Source organism: Emys orbicularis, chromosome 4, assembly GCF_028017835.1.
Source record: "Emys orbicularis isolate rEmyOrb1 chromosome 4, rEmyOrb1.hap1, whole genome shotgun sequence".
NCBI classification, from domain to species: Eukaryota; Metazoa; Chordata; order Testudines; family Emydidae; genus Emys; species Emys orbicularis.
In genome coordinates this window covers 75748702-75767164 of record NC_088686.1, presented here as the reverse complement: position 1 = coordinate 75767164, position 18463 = coordinate 75748702, and the positions used below count along the sequence as shown (strand labels likewise).

At 43.8% G+C, this 18463-nt stretch overlaps 1 protein-coding gene across 5 annotated transcripts in view; it reads right to left on the bottom strand.

The window, feature by feature from the left end:
* AMBRA1 (autophagy and beclin 1 regulator 1) overlaps window positions 1-18463 on the bottom strand; it is a 162295-nt gene that overhangs the window by 86721 nt on the left and 57111 nt on the right. For all 5 annotated transcript variants that reach the window (XM_065402400.1, XM_065402401.1, XM_065402402.1 and 2 more), the window contains 2 exons: window positions 14128-14208; window positions 13359-13459 (listed from right to left, as the gene is read on the bottom strand). In XM_065402400.1, the coding sequence (XP_065258472.1) occupies window positions 13359-13459; window positions 14128-14208 (182 nt within the window). The remainder of the gene's footprint in view (window positions 1-13358; window positions 13460-14127; window positions 14209-18463) is intronic.

Sequence of the window (18463 nt, the reverse complement as noted above, 5' to 3'; positions counted from 1 at the left end):
ATTTTAGAAAACATATGCACACTGAGCATACTATGCAGCAGCATATTGATATTTCCAGTTCCAATTAGCCATTTAACTAGCAAAGTTTGCACTCTAATATCCTGCTCTCACCTTCCACTGTCTCTGGGTCATTGTAAATATACATGTGGAGAGACCTACTGTCTTGGGATTTTCATTAACTGCAGGGGCTGTTTCATTTGTTCTGCTTTAGTCCAAAAAAAAAAAAAAAAAAAAAAAAAAAAAAAAAATTTAAATGGGTCTGCATACTGGAAGGCCAAGGACCCACTGTCCAACTTCAGCTACAGATGAAAGCTCTATGCTCTTCTCTCCTTCATCAGCTAAGACAAAGATCAATCTGAAGTACTGTCACTGCCATCATATTATAATACTGATAGCAATATAATAGCAATAGCTGAATCAGTGGCAGCTTTGTCCCTCTATCCATCTGCTCTCATTTTGGAACACATTGCCCCCACTTCCTCCTCCAGTGAGGATGGCCTTGACTGCCCATTTGTCTGCTTTACCCACAATCATCTTCTCAGCTTCTCCCATATTGTCCTTGGTGCACAGAATTCCACACTTGAACCCACTCCCTCAAATCTCTCCTTAACACAAATACCTGCCATGTCTTCAAGAAAAAAGGGGTTGAGAGGAAGTCTGGTGCAGCTGAAATAATATCACTATATGTAATTTTAGATGCAACAAAATGTATTTGAATTCCTTTCCCCCACCTAGCTCATCTTAGGGCTCATCTACACAGGGAATTCAAGGGGAAGTTAGTGCAAAATAGTTAGGGTGTGAATTTAAAGCATGATAGCTGTTCTGCACTAACCGTCTGTGTGGACACTCTTATTCCTTGCTAAGCATGCCTGTGGTATGATTTAAATTAATCTTCTTTGGAAGTGGATTAACCTAAACTGCACAAAGGCACATTTAGTTACAAGTAAGTATCCCCATGGGGAATTAGGCTATGTCGACATGATAGTTTATGTCAGCATAACTTATGTCGCTCAGGGGGTGAATAAATCACCCCTTGGGCAATGTAAGTTACACCTCCAAAAGCAGGTGTGGACAGCTGCTATGTCAGTGGGAGAACTTCTCCTGCTGACATAACTTCTGCTCATGGGGGTGGGAGTATTTAAGCTGATGGGAAAGCTCTCTCCCGTTGGCTTAGAGAGTTTACAGCGGCACAGCTGCATAAGTACAGCTGCGCCACTGTAAACTCTCTAGTGTAGCCATATTCAGCAACAGCTATTCTAGGCTTTTTTCCTAGCCCTAAGATTGTAAACTCCTTGAGAGAATGTGGTGTTCACACAGTGTCCAGCACAAAGGAATCCAGAACCTCACTAGGGCCTCTATGCCATGGCAATACAGATGATGCAAAGGGTCCTCATTTAGATGGAACATTAAGTTTCCCTCTTAGTGCTAGATACTCATTAATCTGCAACAGTTTTAATACAGAAGCTTCCCTTTGCCTTTGTTTGTGTTTTGGAAGGAGGTCTGTAGCCTGATTTACTCCCCCGGCTCTGCCCTTGCCAAGACCTTTTTCCAAACAACTCCAGCCTCTGAACATAAAGGGTGATCTTACTAGTGACATACTCTAGGACTTGTCTGCAGGGCTGCCCCGGGGAGGGGGGGGGGGGGAGAAGGAAGGGAAGTGGGGCAATTTGCCCCAGGCCCCGCAGGGGCCCCCACAAGAATATAGTATTCTATAGTATTGCAACTTATTTTTATGGAAGGGGCCCCTGAAATTGCTTTGCCCCAGGCCCCCTGAATCCTCTGGGCGGCCCTTCTTGTCTGCAGCATTGTAGCTGTGTTGGTCTCAGGATGTTAAAGATATAAGGTGGGTGAGGTAATACCTTTTATTAGACCAACTTCTGTTGGTGAGAGAGACAAGCTTTCGAGCTTACACAGAGCTCTTCTACAAGTGTGGGAAATATATTAAGCATCAGATATAAATGCAAGGTGGAACAGATTGTTTAGCACAGTGGCTCTCAACCTTTCCAGGCTACTGTGCCCCTTTCAGGAGTGTGATTTGTCTTGCGTACCCCAAGTTTCACCTCACTTAAAAACTGCTTGCTTACAAAATCAGACATAAAATACAAAAGTATCATAGCACACTATTACTGAAAAATTGCTTACTTTCTTATTTTACCATATAATTATAAAATAATCAATTGGAATATAAATACTTACAATTCAGTGTACGGTATATAGAGCAGTATAAACAAGTCATCATATGCAATTTTAGTTTGTACTGACTTCACTAGTGCTTTTTATGTAGCCCGTTGTAAAACTAGGCAAATATCTAGATGAGTTGATGTAGCCCCTGGAAGACTTCTATATACCCCCAGAGGTACCTGTACCCCTGGTTGGGAACCACTGGTTTAGCATAAAGCAGTTAATACGTATTTCAAGGGACCATCAAGGTGAAGTGGCCTATTAAATACCTCTCAAGTTATAAGGTGGAAAAGAAAACAAAAAGCTGGTGTGTGGGTGTGTGTGTGTGGGGGGGTGTTAAGTGGGTTATAGATTGTTGAAATAAGCCATAAATCTAGTGTTTCTATTCAGTCTATGATTTTTAATATCTAGCAAAGTTATGAATTTAAGCTCCCAGGGAGTTTAATGGATGTGTGGTAGAAATCTATGAGGGAGTTTAAGTCATCTGTCCAAAGGATGAAAATATCTCAGGTATATCATTGGTTCCATGGTGCATATTTTCATCCTCTTGACAGACAACCTAAACTCCCTCATAGATTTCCACCACCACTTCAACAACCACTACTCATCCATTAAATGCTCTAGAACTCTCCCACACTAGCATCAACTCCCTGGATACCACGATCAGCTTCAACAATGGAACCCTGCAGACAACTATATACAAAAAACCCACAGATCACCACACCTTGTCTTACTCAACAACAGTCCAATAAAATATATTGCCTCACTTGCCTTGCCACTCCATTACATTAATCTATTTATCTTAACAAAGAGAAGGTTAAATGGTGATTTAATCACAGTCTATAAATACCTACCTCGGTAAACACAATTTTGACAATGGGCTCTTTAATCTACAATACTATAACAAGATTCTATGTCTGAAAGTTGAATCTAGATAAATTCAGACTGGAAATAAGGGGCAAATTTTAACAGTGAGGTTAATTAACCATTGCAACAATTTACCAAGGATTGTGGTGGATTCTCCATCACTGGACATTTTTAAATCAAAGTTGGATGTTCTATAAAAGATATCCTCTAATTCAAACAGGAATCAATTCAGGGAAGTCCTCTGGCCTGTGTTATACTGCAGGCCAAACGAGATGATCACAATGGTCCCTTCTGGTTTTATAATCTATGAGTAAGAATGGTTCCCTTCCAGATTAGGGTACAGTAACAAACAGTTTCTGGGGTTAGTTGAATAGGAAAGATGCAGGCAAGTAGCGATCAATATTTACAGCACCCCTTAGCTTACATTCATCATCCTGATGCTCAGAACCATACCTCCCTTGATGCTCAGTTTATTGTCTTGGTGGCTTAGAAATGCAAGAGCTGATGACTAATGACATCCCCATCAATTACATGCCTTTTTTGCTCACCTAATTCCTCTAACATTTAAAACAAACTCCAGGACTGCAGTCAGAAAGATGTGGTGTTCTATACAGCCAAATTTACACAAGAAAGGAAGTCTATAATCAACACTCAGAACCCTGATTACAGCACTCAATGTGGCCACTGTGTAGCAGTAGAGATTTGGTGGTGTCCTGCATTCTGATGCCCCAGGCTGGATGGAAAATCTCTGTCTGGGGCTGGCCCGGGCTGGACCCTCAGTCCTTTTGTAAATCTGGTTCAGAGATTCTTAAATTAATATTTGAATATACATTTTTACTATTCTCTCCTGGCGGCACATCTGTAGCACACTGCCACAAGCCCTAAAGCCCACTATCAGAATTCACAGCCTCTTTGCATACTACCTTCTGGGGGTTCCACTCTGCCCCTCCACCTATGAAATCTGAAGACTGTGGGTGATGTCTTATTTTTAAAAGACCCAGCAAGTTATGAGAAAGTACATTTATGGCTGACTAAGTGAGCTTTACCACCCACGGAAAGAGACACACGGCCCCAGGGGGCCCTCACCACCCACAGAGAGACGAGCACTGCTGCAAAACGTTACCCCTTCTAGCATACTGATATCTAAGAATACATCACTTTAACAATGCACAGAGAAAGAGCAAGCAATAAGCCAGAGCCCTTCACACATGTGAACATTTTCATCTCTCCTAGGCTCACCTCTTGCCAGTCTGAATCTCAGGCCAGCACCAAGTCAGGGTGTGCTTCTGTGAAACTCCACATTTGTGCATACACAGCTCCCTGATCACCGTTCCCTGGGGAATCAAGCCAGCCTGAAGGTTGCGACATGGTGAAGAAAGCCACTTGGGCCTCTCCTTTGATGAGCTCACCTTGCAAGTTTGCTTCACTCTGTGACAATGTTCCCCAAATGTTTCATTATGGTATCCCTCTCCCTTTAACTGCCTTCTGCTTGAGTACAATGGCAGGTCAGGTGGTCAAGATGCTTCTGGGAGACTACACCTGAAGAGAGCCTTAGCGATGTTCAGCGCTTCAATCCCAACCCTATTCTGAGCAATTGTGTGTTACACAGGCAGATTGAAGGAGCACAGGACACAGCCTTCAAATCACTGGGAGATGCTGGTACCAACAGCAAAAGAATCCAGGGGTCCTGAAACCAGGATGCAGCAAGACTCCTCATGTTAGTGAAGCTGGAGTAGCTTCTTGGAATACTGTTTCCAGAGCAACCAAGCCAGCTTCTTATGCTCACTTTCATCACTACAGCAGAAGTGAAAAATAATTGAGTTAATTATCAAAGCAGCACCAGCCAGAGCACTACCATTAATTGTCCATTTATCAGGGGCTTATAAATAGCCAATTGGAGAGGCATTGGGCTGAAATGTGCCACTTAGGCACATTCACCTACCCAAATATGCCTGAGTACAGCATAAGGTAAGTGAACACGTAATGGGAAAACTGTGAAGCACTTTGAGATCTACTGAGTTATACCAGAGTTAGAAATAAGAAGGCAGCATGTCTAACAGGTATGGTCCAGTATATATGATTTGGATACAGGAGACCTGTGTTCTAGTTCTATCGCTGACATGCTGAGAGACCTTGGGCAAGTCCCTTCCCCTCTCCAAGCCTCAGTTTCTCTATTGGTATCATGGAGATGACAACACTTACCCACCTTTGTAGAGTACTTTAAGATTTACAGATAAAAACACTAAATAGTTACAGGCAAAGGAGTGGAAGCTTGAAGGGTCCAACACAATGGTAACCTCCTGACTCACTTTATGGCCTTGGGCAAATGATCCAGAATTGCCTCTGTGTTCCAGGTTGTAAAATGGGATATGGTACAGTGTCTGGGGTATGGTAATTTAATAGATATTGAGCCTTTCACCTTGGCCACTGATTCTAATCAAGCACAGGCTGAAAGTGAACATAAGTCATTACTAAGGTTAAGACTTTGTCATGATTATTTTTAGTAAAAGTCCCAGACAGGTCACGGGCAATAAACAAAAATTCACGGAAGCACATGACCTGTCTGGGACTTTTGCTAAAAATAATGGGCGGGGGTGTGCGTGAGCTGACAGGGGGAATGACTGAAGCCTGACACGGGAGGAGATGAGAGCCCAAGCCATGCCGCGGGGAGCGGGTGGGGTGTTTGCCCAGCACCTGCCATGGCCACATCTGACAGCGCCAGGGCCGCCCATGGCATCTGAGAGTTCCAGGGTGCCCTGCCACCTGCGGCCAATGGCTTGGAGCTCTGGGTTAAACCCCACTGCCTGAGCAGCTTGGTACTCCGGCTTGGAGCTCCGGGTGCCTCCACCACAGCTGCGCGCTGCCCCAATGCAACCCTGGTGGCTCAGAACTCTGGGGCTGGTGGCTTAGAGTGCCGGGGGGGTCCCCATCTGCCTGCAGGGCCAGTGGCTGACAGCTCCAGGGTCCCTGCTGCAGGGCCAGTGGCTGGGAGCTCAGGGACGAGAGCTGCGGGGTTCCCCCCCAGCTGGTTGGAGAATGAGAAAAGCTTGTACTACCACTGCTTGCTCTTGGGATAAGCAGAGCTGTTCAGTGTCTGGGTTGTAAATGTAGCACGCTTCACCAGCACTAAATTCACTCAAATATTTAAAATGTTTGTATCTCACAACTCAACAGGAAGCCACACTGGGAGACCAAGCTCTCCACTAAAACCAGGGTTCAGAGTCCAGGGATACAGACTAACCCTGCCAGCAGGGTCTCACAAACTCTAACATAAGCTGTTTGTTTTCATCCAAAGGAAATTGTTAAATTCATTGAGCTGCACACATGACAGGGCAGATGCTCATTAAGATAAAAGACAAGGTTTATGTGGGTTCTGTGCTTTCAACCAGTGGACTCCACATGTAGGTCCTTTGTTGAGTAACAGGACTATCAATAAGCTGGTGTTACCTTTCAGGATTTTAAGAGTGTGGGAAGCTGAGAAAACACACGTGATCCTGTGCTATTTGGCAAACATTGATTTCTTTTCTCCAGGAGTTTCCACAGAACTGAAACTGAAGTGTTTTTCTGTTCCGTTCCTCTGTCAATATCGCGCTGCCCAGCTCAAAGAACAGAATGCTCAGGTAATTGCCGTAAAGCCGGTACAGGGAGTTCACACAGGCAAACATGGGGCTTTAAATGTTTGGTGACGGGGTTAGATTTTCTAGGTATTTATTAATTTTTAAATGGATATTTGAATCTACAATTGCTTCCCACCAATTCAGTTTCTCCCCCACCTTACTTGACAGTGCGCTGTTCAAGTTCTGACTCAGAGTGAGGAAGGCTCTGCAAAGAAAGCTGCTGGTCAGAAATGTTCAGACCGGGGTGGGGGGATAGGAGGGTGGGAGAACAAGTAGGCAATATAACACTAACACTGCGAGCTCCAGGAAGGTGTGCTAAACATCCTCGATTGGGGCACGACAGACCATATTAGGTCATTGCACTAGTTCCCTGGCTGCTCTCTTTGATAGAGACGTTTTCCCTCATCCCATAAAGCAGCTCCTCACCTGAGGAACATGAACATTTTAGGATGAATGCCTGCTGGCTAGGGCAGAGGGAAGATTGCCCAGAGGATTGGAAATAGTATTGTGAGAAGACTAACATCCTTGTGCCACATACCACACTACAAATAGGTTGAGGGGAGTCTATGAAAATAGAAGCCAACTGTTGTCATTTCAAGATATCTCCCTAGCTGGACTGCTCCCATGTGCCACAGGATTCACTTTACAGGCTTTTCCTCAGAGGCACAGTTCCCACCATGAGCTCAGAGTTCATGCTGATTCTCCTATGCATATTGGTTGGATAGGGAAGAACTAGAGTCCAAAGGGCCAGTGAGATCCCTCACCATCCTGCTAAGAGTTTTAAAAGAGCTGACCGAGGAGCTCTTTGGACCATTAATTAGGCTTTTCAATAAATCTTAGAACATTGGGAAGTTCCAGTGAACTGGAAGAAAGCTAATGTTGTGCAAATATTTAAAAAGGGTAAACAGGACAACCCAGGTAATCAACCTGACATCTATGCTGAGCAAAATATTGGAGCAGCTGATACAGGACTCCATCAATAAAGAATTAAAAGAGGATATAATTAAGGCTATCAAATAAATGTTTATAGAAGATAGATTTTGTCAAACTAACAACATTTTTTAATGAGATTACAAGTTTAGTTGATAAAGGTAATAGTGTTTATGTAATAATATTCTTAGGGCAAGCTTACAGGGTGCAGTAATGTGCTCTACAGGAGTATGATTTTGAAAGTGCATGAATGTGTTGCTTATTAATTGGCCCAGGTAGACCCTGCAGGTGCACATTAAAAGCTCTCTAGTGCGCTTTAACAAAATGCTGCTTCAAACAGCACTATGTTAGAGTGCACTAGGGAACATTTAGTCCACACCAGCAGGACCAGTGCTGGTCTGCATGGGCCAATTAATGCACAACACAATAGTGCACTTTGGAAATCACCGCTCCCCCGTAGTGTACATTACCCCACCCTGTAGACGTGCCGTTAGGTTTCTGGAAGGCGTTTGACTTGGTAATGCACGACATTTTAAGAAACTAGAATAATACGAAACAACATGGCACACATTAAATTGATTATAAACTGGCTGATAGCTCTCAAAACATAAGTTGTGAACTGGGAATCATCATCAAATGGGTGTATTTCTAGTGGGGCCTGCTGGGATCGATTCTTGGTCCTACTCTATTTAACATTTTTATCAGTGACCTGGAAAAAAGAAAAAATCACCACTGAAAGTCTGCAGATTACACAAAGATTAGGGGAATGGGAAATAATGAGGAGGACAGGTCATTGATACAGAGAAATCTTCATCGCCCGATAAACTGGGCTCAAACTCATGTGCGTTTTAATGTGGCCAAATGTAAAGTCATATCTAGGAACAAAGAATGCAGGCCGTACTTACAGAATGGGGACTCTATCCTGGGAAGCCATGACTCTGAAAAAGACTTGGGTGTGGTGGTGGATAATCAGCTGAACATGAATTCCTAGTTCAAAGCTGTGGCCAAAAAAGATAATGTGATCCTTGACTGCATAAACAGGGGTCTATATCGAGCAAGAATACGTAGGTTGTATTACCACTGGTGTGACCACTACTGGAATGCTGTGTCCAGTTCTGGTGTCCACAATTCAAAAAAGATGTTGATAACTTGGAGAGGGTTCAGAGAAGACCCATGAGAATGACTGGAAAACATGCCTTACAGAAAAAGACTCAAAGAGCTCACTCTTCAGCTTAACCTTCTCTTTGTTAAAGCGTGACTTAAATCACAGTCTGTAGGTATCTACATGGGGAACAGAAATGTGATAATACAGAGTTCCTCAATGGAGCAAATACAGGTATAACAAGATCCTATGGCTGGAAGCTGAAGCTAGACAAATTCAGACTAGAAATAAGGTGCAACTTTTTAACAGTGAAGGTAATTTACCATTTGAACAATTTACCAAGTGTTATGGTGGATTCCCCATCACAGAAATGTTTAAATCATGACACAGTATTTTTCTAAGAGACACACTCTAGTTCAAAGAGGAATGAATACAGAGAAGTCCTATGGCTTATGTAATGCAGGAGGTCAGACTAGATAACGATGGTCCCTTCTGGCCTTATAATCTAGGAGAATTTTTTTCCAGATTGCTGCAAAGCCAAGCTGGTTCAGCACGGATATTCCAAAGGTGTTCAGTGACCAATTGGCATGTCTCATTCAGAAGGCGTTTCCCTTCTAAAGTGGTTGGCAATAGAGAAAGCAAAAGAACTACACAGGCCTTTCCTGCTCAGAGGATCGGAGGCAAGTCTGTGGGAGATGGGCATTCCTGGAAGAGCCATAAGTTTTCCATGCATGGGGTGTAAACATCTGAAGGATTTAGAGATTAATAAATTCATCTCCCACTTCCCTTTCATCTCTAAACTCATTCAATTTGCAGACAGGAGCTCATCTCCTCCAACTCCATCCTAGACCCTCTCCTATCTGGCTTCCTCCCATTGCACCCCATTGAAACCACTCCCATCGAAGGCTAACGACCTCTTTCTAGACAAATCTAAGAACCCGTACTCCACCCTCACCTTTATTGACCATCAGCTGCCTTCAACACAGATGACTGTGTTCTTCTTGGAATCTTGTCCTCCCTTGACTTCCATGACTCTTCCCTCTCCTGGTTCTCCCTCCTACTTCTATAATTACTCCTTCAACATGTCCTCCATAGGTTCCTCCTCATTCCCTCTTCAACCTTCTGTGGGGGCTCCACAGGGGACCAATGATACAGTCTTTTCTTTCTCCGGCTACACCTTATCTCTGAGTTATCTCATCCACAAACAAATTAAACTACCATTTCTATGCTGATGATTCACAGCTCTACCTCTCTACTGCAGACTAGTTTCTTTCGGTCCAAACTAAAATCTGACATTTTGTGGACGTCTAGCCATCAGCTCAAGTGAAACGTGGCTAAAATTGTTCTTCCCCTCCACGCCCACCCCACTACCTCCTTTCTCAACCACGGTGACACCACCACCATCCTGCCTGTTAACTCAGGCCCGTAACATGGGTGTTACCTTCAACTTGGACCTCACTGTAGGTTCTCACACCCAGGCTGTGTCTAAATCTTGTTGATTCTTTCTGCATAAGACCTCTAAGGTTTAGCCTTTTCTGTCTAACCACAAAGCTAATTCTCCTGTACAAGCATCATCTCACATTTCAATTACTGCAACATTCTTTTCTTTGGCCAAATGCAGTCTTACCCCACTCATATCCATTCAGAATGCTGCTGCAAAGATCATTCTCTTACCCCATCACTTTGACCATGTCACCCCTCTTTCTGAATCCCTCCACTGGATCCTCCTTTTCTATCACATCAAACATAAGTTGCTTGTCTTCACTTTCAAGGCCCTTCATAGTCAATCCCCACCTTAGTTATCTCTCACTCGCTACTGAAATGTAGACTCCTGCCTCTGATCAGCCTCTGAAGCCCTCCTCCAACCCCCCACTTTTCTTACATTTTTCCAACAAGCACATTTGTGCTTTCTCTCATGCTGCCCCTCATGTGGGAGAAGCTCCCCATAAACATCCACAGAGCTACCACATTATCCGCCTTAAAACTCTTCTCTGCTGTAACACCTACAAAAAACTTAACGGTTAGACAGCTGGTGCATCGAGACCACAGCCTATCATGCTGACCAATACTGTCTCTCTGTTTCCTTGATTTTCTGGTCTATCTGTCCATAGCCATCTGTGGCCTCTTGTCTTGCCTCTTAGATGGTAAAAACTAGTTGGGCATGTCTACACAGCAATTCAATACTTGCAGCTGGCCAGGGTCAGCTGACTTAGGCTCACAGGGCTCAGGCTGCAGGGTTGTAAAATTGCGGTGTAGACATTTGTGCTCAGGCTGGAGTCCAAGCTCTGGGACCCCGTGAGTGGGAACGGTCTTTTGTTCTAGTGTAGACATACCTTTTGGGGCAGACTCAAGTCTTCTGTTCTTTGTACAGCGCCTAGCACAATGGGGTTCTGGTCTTTGACTAGGCCTCCTAGATGCTACAATAATACAAACAACAAATAGGCAGGGTCTTGGGTATTAACTGGTCAGGAAATTTGCACAGAAGCTACCCCATCCTGGAACAGTGTTAAAGAATATAGGTTTCAGGGTTTTCACAAAAGAGTATGCTCCAAGCCTTCCATACTTGATACAACTATAAACCAATGCAGTGTGGCCTTCCCAAGTCAGCAGGCATCCTGAAACAATAGCTCTGAGCAGTGTGAACTGGTCTTTTATCTCAAATATTAAAATTCAGAGCTAATACTCCATTGTGTTAACACTCAGCTATTTCACTGCTAATCATTTTAGCAAAAATAATGAGTGAATGTGCTTATTCCACAATTCCAAGCTCCCTCCAGTTCCAAAAGCCCCCTGGGCCTGCAGCTAAGTTTCGACCTCCACCAATTTCTATAATGCAGTTACTTGTTAACACTTAAATCTGTGGTATGTCAAAAACTGAAAATGAGGAGGGAGTAAAATAAACTGAATTCAATATTAAAACAAACACCACAAGGAGCCGCTGCACTGATGGGATGTAGCATTTCAATAAAAATCATTCAATAAAAACTCCACTGTGGAAGTTACTTGGACTTGCAGCACAATTTCCAGTCTGATGCACTGGAATGCTGCAGAAACCAAGGAGCCTTGCCATAGAATTTAGGTCCATCTTGCCATGGAATAGACTGGGATGGACCTTGGTCATTGGGAGATTTAGTAGAGGAGCTGTAAACACCTTGCTTGCTTCACTTAATGAAGTCTCTGTGATAGGGTGCTGCAGCTTTTACATATGAATTGTGGGGGTTAAGTTTTCTGCACTGAGAGAGGCTTGGGCTCTTGCACTGGATTACTGTCCATCAGAACAGCATGAAGGAAGAGGAAGCAGAATAAATAAAAGGAGTCATTGAAAGCCAGGAGCAAACTGACTGCTTCTCTTAAAGCTAAATGCCAGGAAAAGATAGAATGCTCCTCAGCTGCTGGGAAAGAGGTGCTGTGCGGGGAGGGCTGAAGGCAGATGAATCCAACAAAGCCCCACTACAGAAGAGTTCTGCAGTGTTGCCTGGCAGCAAGTAATTATCTGCCAGTGAGCTGTTTCCAGAAGCCGACAGCCAAATTCCACACAAGCAACAGTCATGAAGAAAGTATGTGCGTCAGTTAAATGCTACAAGCTGGCTCCCCTGCTCATCAGGTAGTGGGATGGAGGTGCTCCACAGCCTGGGCTTTTGCTACTCTTGCAATTGTTGCGACAGGATGACTAGGAGGCAAGTATTGTCTTGGCTGAGTGTCCAAGTGAGATACAAAGATCCAGGAGACAGTTCTGGATTTTACAGATGACAATGAGGTTTTAAAAGGCTACACTGGCACATTATACTACATAGCCACGCAAAATACAGGGGCTCTCCCCACGCAGGTAGTCTCTTCCTGAACACGCCACAATGAGAGAGAAAGACTAGATGGGAGACCACGCTCCTTCCGGGGGGGGGTTATGCCTTTCCCGCATGTGCCCCATTGCCAATAGTAACGGCAGACAATGGATCTCCATCTGGCAGGTACGTAGATACCCGCCTTCCCCTTATCCAAAAAAAGCCTCTCCACTGCTGGTACTGATCACAGAGCAGCTCAGACGCCACCAAGAAGCACCCTCAAGAATTATACCATCTATCATATAAAACTGTTTCATTCACAGGCTGCCAAAGCCCCACTCCTCTTCCCCTCCACCCCCGCCTGCCCTTTAAGGCTCCCGAATGCCTGTATGCTGTATGTGGTGGCAGCCGAGGTTTTAACACGCACTTATTAGGATCCTAATTGAATCCCGCGCTCCCTTGTGAGTGGCTTGCCAGCCGGAACATGAACAAGGCACCCTATAATTCAATTAGAAGGACCTGCAGCAAGCTGATCATTAGGCTGTCAGTTTGCTTTTAAAAATAAAAAAAAAAATTCAGATTGGGGAGGGAATTAAACATCAGGAGAATTATTAAATTCCCCCCTGCCTTAGGGGAACCTCAGCACAGAGCCTAATATGCACTCAAAGTATGGTATCTGCAACTTCTAGGTACTTGTATGAACCCCATCACTATAGTATCTAGTTCCACATCCTCTGCTGGTTCAGGAGGTTTATATACCAATACCAGGATGGACACAGACTTCTCATAGGTTCTTTTTCCAGGCTGACCTGCTATGCGCAGACTGTGGAGAGAATCCCACCTAGCACAGGTCACTGTATTCCAGAAGAGGTATTTTTTTACCTGCCAAGACCCGGTTAACAGAGGAGTGGGTGGCCAACCCTGGCTGTCCGCGTTCATGGAAAATCCCAGCATAAGGTAAGTACTCTGGCAGCAAGAAACGCCTAAAGAAAGAGAGTGCACACTGTGAGAAACACCCCACACACTGAGAAAAAACCTCCAATGTGTTGCCAGGAAACTGAGGCTCTAGTCCAGGAATCCCATCTAATTTGGGTGAGCAGTACTGGGCTCTGGGACCCTAACAGGGGGGAAAGGGAGGTCAAAGAGAGGAGCCCAGTCATCTGAGTGCTCCATCCAGCAGAAAAATGGCATGTCATGGCTCAGGAGCACAAACCCTCCCCTGCACCACCACATGCTCCATCCAGCCAAGATGGAATTGAAGACCTGCTGAGCTATACCAGCAATCTAATCCCCATCTCCTCTCTTCCCTACACCTTCATCTTTGACCCAGTATGCTTCACTGAGAATCCCCATCAGATTTTCTCCTCCCTTCCATTTTGGCTCCACACTACAGCCATTGATTTCCAGTTAAGAAAGCTCAGGACAGGGCTCTGGGAAATGTGGCTATGAAAGCTAATCACACTAATCTCACCCTCTCTTTTCCAAGAGGAGGGCCAGACATCCACAGGAGTCCCAGACACAGATAACCTAGTTCACATCAGATCCGTGCAAGCAAATGAATCTGAGCCTCTGACATGACGACAGAGAGCTCTGTTGTAAGTGGCAATGCCAAGCTTCTATCCCATTCTCCAGATGGGTGTACAGGTCTCACCTGGGGACGAAGCGCCCAAGCGACGGTGCAGACATACGGGCGTTCCGGGGAGCTCGGTGCCTTGATCGGTCTCCATTGTCCCTTCAGTAAAACAAAAAAAATTGCATATTAAAATATACACATAAGAAGACAAGGCCCCAGGAAAGAAGCACCTGCAATCTTAATTTACCACATTGTGTAATGCCAGAGAGCTCCAGGGTACCATCAGCTCAAGCTACCTGCCTTCAACATTCTGTATTCCCAAAGCAACCTTCACCAACAATCTCAAAGTGATTCACACACACCAAGCCTCTTGTGTCCCATAGTTCATCTCCTGAGGTGCTAGTACAGGACTGTTCCCTGCAGTCTATTCTTCATTGTTTTGTCGTGGACAGTTTTAAATTATTCCATATCCCACAGTGAGTTTTCCAGATGAGACAGATAAAAGAAACCGTCCCAACTAGGAATTCACCCCCCTCAAAACAACTCATTTCTATCTGCAGCACGAAAGGAGGGCTTCAGGTGTTCCTTGAAGAATGGACAAACGATCCCCCTTTTCCTCACAAGTCTTAAGCCACACAGCTTAATATATTAGACTAATATGGCAAGGAAGATAGTGAAGAGTCACAAAAGGACCTGGACTCTATCTCTGACCCCAAAGTCTGCTCTGAAATGAACTACTGGGATGGTTCTATTCCCAATTCTGAGGTTGACCTGTTGCATGACCATGGTTAAGTCTGTTCTCTGCCCTGGGTCCCAGATCCTTATCTGTAAATGGGGATAATACTTGGCTACCTCCCAGTGAGTTGTGAAGAGAAGCTAATGTGCGCAGAGCACTTTGGAGGCAAGAAGCTTCAAGGGCTACACATCCTCATTCCTAGAGTCTTTGGAATATTAAGTCTTTTTCTGATGCAACAAACCTGGTAGCAGTAAATTCCTAACCCACTCCAGCAAGCTGTGCGTGTAATTTCTTTTTAACAGTAAGCAAGGAAATGTGGGCTGAGAAGAAGGGTCCATTACGTGGCTGTTTCCCACTCATTTGAAGAGCCAGGAACAGAAGAGCAGAGGTTGCACTCCACAGCTCATTAGCATCTTAAACTTTACTTCATCAAAATCAAATCTAAAACAAAGCCCAGAAAAGGAAATCCATCCATTTCTCTCCCCATCTGCTTGAACAGTCTGCAGTTGTAGTGCTTGGCCACATAGCTAGATCTCAGCGCATAGTTTATATGTGACCAGCAGGGCTCCTGTCATCTGCAAAGGAAAACAAGTTGCTGTTCTTGTCTCCCTTTGACTAAGAGGCCTCCTGGCCATTAAGAAGCAGATCAATAGCAGAAAGAACGCTGTGGAGTTTCTCCATCAAAGATGATATATGTCAGCACTCAACTTCATTCTCTTGCCAAAGAGAAAAAAAAACAGCTATTCCCCCACCACCACCACCTGCACCACTCTCCAGTCTTGTCTCACTGTGCGGGGAGGGAGAGAAGAAGCAGCTGTTGAGGAACAGGGAGTAATATGCACAAAGACCACTGCATACAGCTAAAGCTATTAAAAAGCCAAGACAAATCTGCTTTTTTAAACTCTTAAAGCCTCAAACCATGCTGGGAGCTTGGCAATGAGCGAAGAGAGGCAAAACTAGCCCAGAGAGAACCCCTTAGATCAGCAACATGGAGGCATCCACTGGAGTTAGAAGCTGCTTTTTGCAGAGGAGAATCGCAGCGAGAGAGAAATCAGCAGGCGGCACCCTGCAAAACTCTGCATCTAAAAATATTTCTCTAGCAGGTTTTAAAGGAATGAGAAATTAATTCAGGCTGCAGAAATAAAGGGAGAAAAAAAAATGCAAATGCCCATAGCCACCTCTCCATGCAGGTTCAGAGACCTAAAGCACCACAGTGACTAATAATTATTCATTTTGATTTTTAAAATGCATTCTGGATGCTGCTGGCACCCATGCAAATATCATAAAAATAACTCAGTGTCTTAAACACAAACTTCAAAATCCAACCAAATACCTCAGAGCTCTCCTACCATGCCACATCAACCAATTCATTCCTCTCTCCTCCCCGGCACAGAAATAGCTTGAGAGAAGAGAGGCCTTGTAATGTGGCCTGAAAGTAAAGAAACAAGAATTCTAGTGAATTGGCAGGTAAAGCAAATCCTACAGTTTCAAACCACCTGCCCCAAGTGTGCCCGGACTCCAGGTAACAGAATTTGGGATAAGAAAAGAAAAGCAGACTATATTCCCAAAGAATGCTGATGATTCCCATTTATTGTAGTCCCTGAAGAAAAAGAACAAGATGATTAAATGATGAGATGGACAGCCTAGGGGGAGAGGAAAGAAGAAGAATATTACAAGCAGACACCATCTAGTTAGATCTACTAATTTACAGAATCTTTACCTAATCCCATGCTCATCATCACATATTGAATGCCTCTGTGTTACCCGAGCGCCTTCATCTACTGCTGAAAAGCTGGAGCAGCTGGTGTTACCCTGATGCTAGCTGAAGATTATTCCTGCACCTTCTAAAAAGGAGATAAAAAAGCCTACAGATTGGTAAAGATGGATGGTGCTTTCTGTGTTATTTCTGTACCATATATGCTCCGCTTACAGAGAGCAGATGTTAACACGACTGCATGCCAACATGAAGTAGTGCTGCAAGGAATGAAACAAGTTTCCAATAAAGTTCTCCAAAGTACTAGTGGGACTTTATATTCTATACCAGTAACTTGAGTTCCATCTCAGCTTTGAATTTTCTGTCTTTGTGTCAGCTACTTATTAGACTCACCAGCTACCATGGCTGAGCAGCAGGAAGATTTACAATGCTCAGTTTCATAGCAAAACGCACAACTTGAATAAGTGGATCCCTTCTATATAAAAAGCAGTTACTCCCCTGAAATCAACCCAATATCTTCCCTGCCAAAGAGGGGGGGGAAAAGGAAACAAAAAGGTGCTGCCTTCCCCAGTGTCAGGATCTGGGCTATATAACAAGGCCATGCCAACAAACAACAAACAACGAAAAATGTAGCTGAAGTCGACGTACTTAGATCTACTTACTGCAGGGTCCACACTACGCTATGTTGGCGGGAGACGCTCTCCCGTCGACTCCCCTTGCGCTTCTCGTTCAGGTGGAGTACAGGAGTTGACGGGAGAGCAATCTGTGGTCGATTTAGTAGGTCTTCACTAGACCCGCTAAATTGATCACTGATGCATCGATCCCCCAGTAAGTGTAGACAAGCTCTGCTATAAACAGATAAAAGCAGATTTGAAAAAACATGAACTACAAATTCATGCATGTAAAGAAGGAAATTAGTTAACTTACCAAACTAAGCCATTTTTTAAAAAGCATTAAGAACTGGGCAGTTACCAAGACACTGGAGAAAAGCAAAACGTAATCGAGATCTTCAGGAAAGGGAAGAAGAGCGATCCTGGTAATTACTATCCTGCACATTTAAATTCACAGCTTAATAAAACAATCAAATAGAAAAAAAAAAATCTCTAAAGGTTTAGGATGGGATTGACAAAAGCACTCTACGTTGGTCTAATCTGCTCCCATTGACTGCAATGGGACTAGAATTAGGTCAACACTGAACACTTCTGAAAATCCCATGTAAGTTTATTAGGAGGTATAAGCAGTAAGCAGAACAGGCTTATAAATATCAAATCATGCCAGACAAACCTAATTGCTTTTTAGAGAATTACTAAATTAGCAGATCAAGACAATGTGGTAGAGGTACTAACTAAAACCCTTATTTAGAGCATTTTATACTGTGTTTCACAAAATCTAATTTAAAGAGTTAGATCAAATTCATTTATAATGTAATATTTAAATTTCAATCACATGGGTAGGAAAGTACTTAGAGGTTGACAAAGAAAGAAGTGATAAATAATTGGTGAAGTAGGCACTGGGTTTGATTTTATCATCTTTGGTTACATTGTGGAGCCCGTGGGAAATTTATGTATTATTTCTACAATTATATGTGCCTCAGTTTACCTGCTTGATATTCTGTATGACTGCATGGAGTTAAATCAAAAGGTTTTTGGTGGAGGAATCAAATCAGTGATAGAAAAAAGTCAGGATATAACAGTTCCTGAACAGAACCCTGGCAGAGCTATTAACTGGGAAATACCCACAGCAGGTTTATTTTTCCAAGGTCCAAGCGTAGGATCAAAGGGACACTAAAGTATTAAAGACTCTTGCCTAGAGAGGAAAGAGTATGAGTGAGCAGCTGAATCTGGAGGTGACTCTCTGACAATGAGACATGGAGTATGCTTCAGGGGCTGACTGTCCCAGTTCAGGAGAAGTGTCTAGACTGCATGCAACTTACCCAGAACTTGCAAGGAAAGAATAAAGTTTCA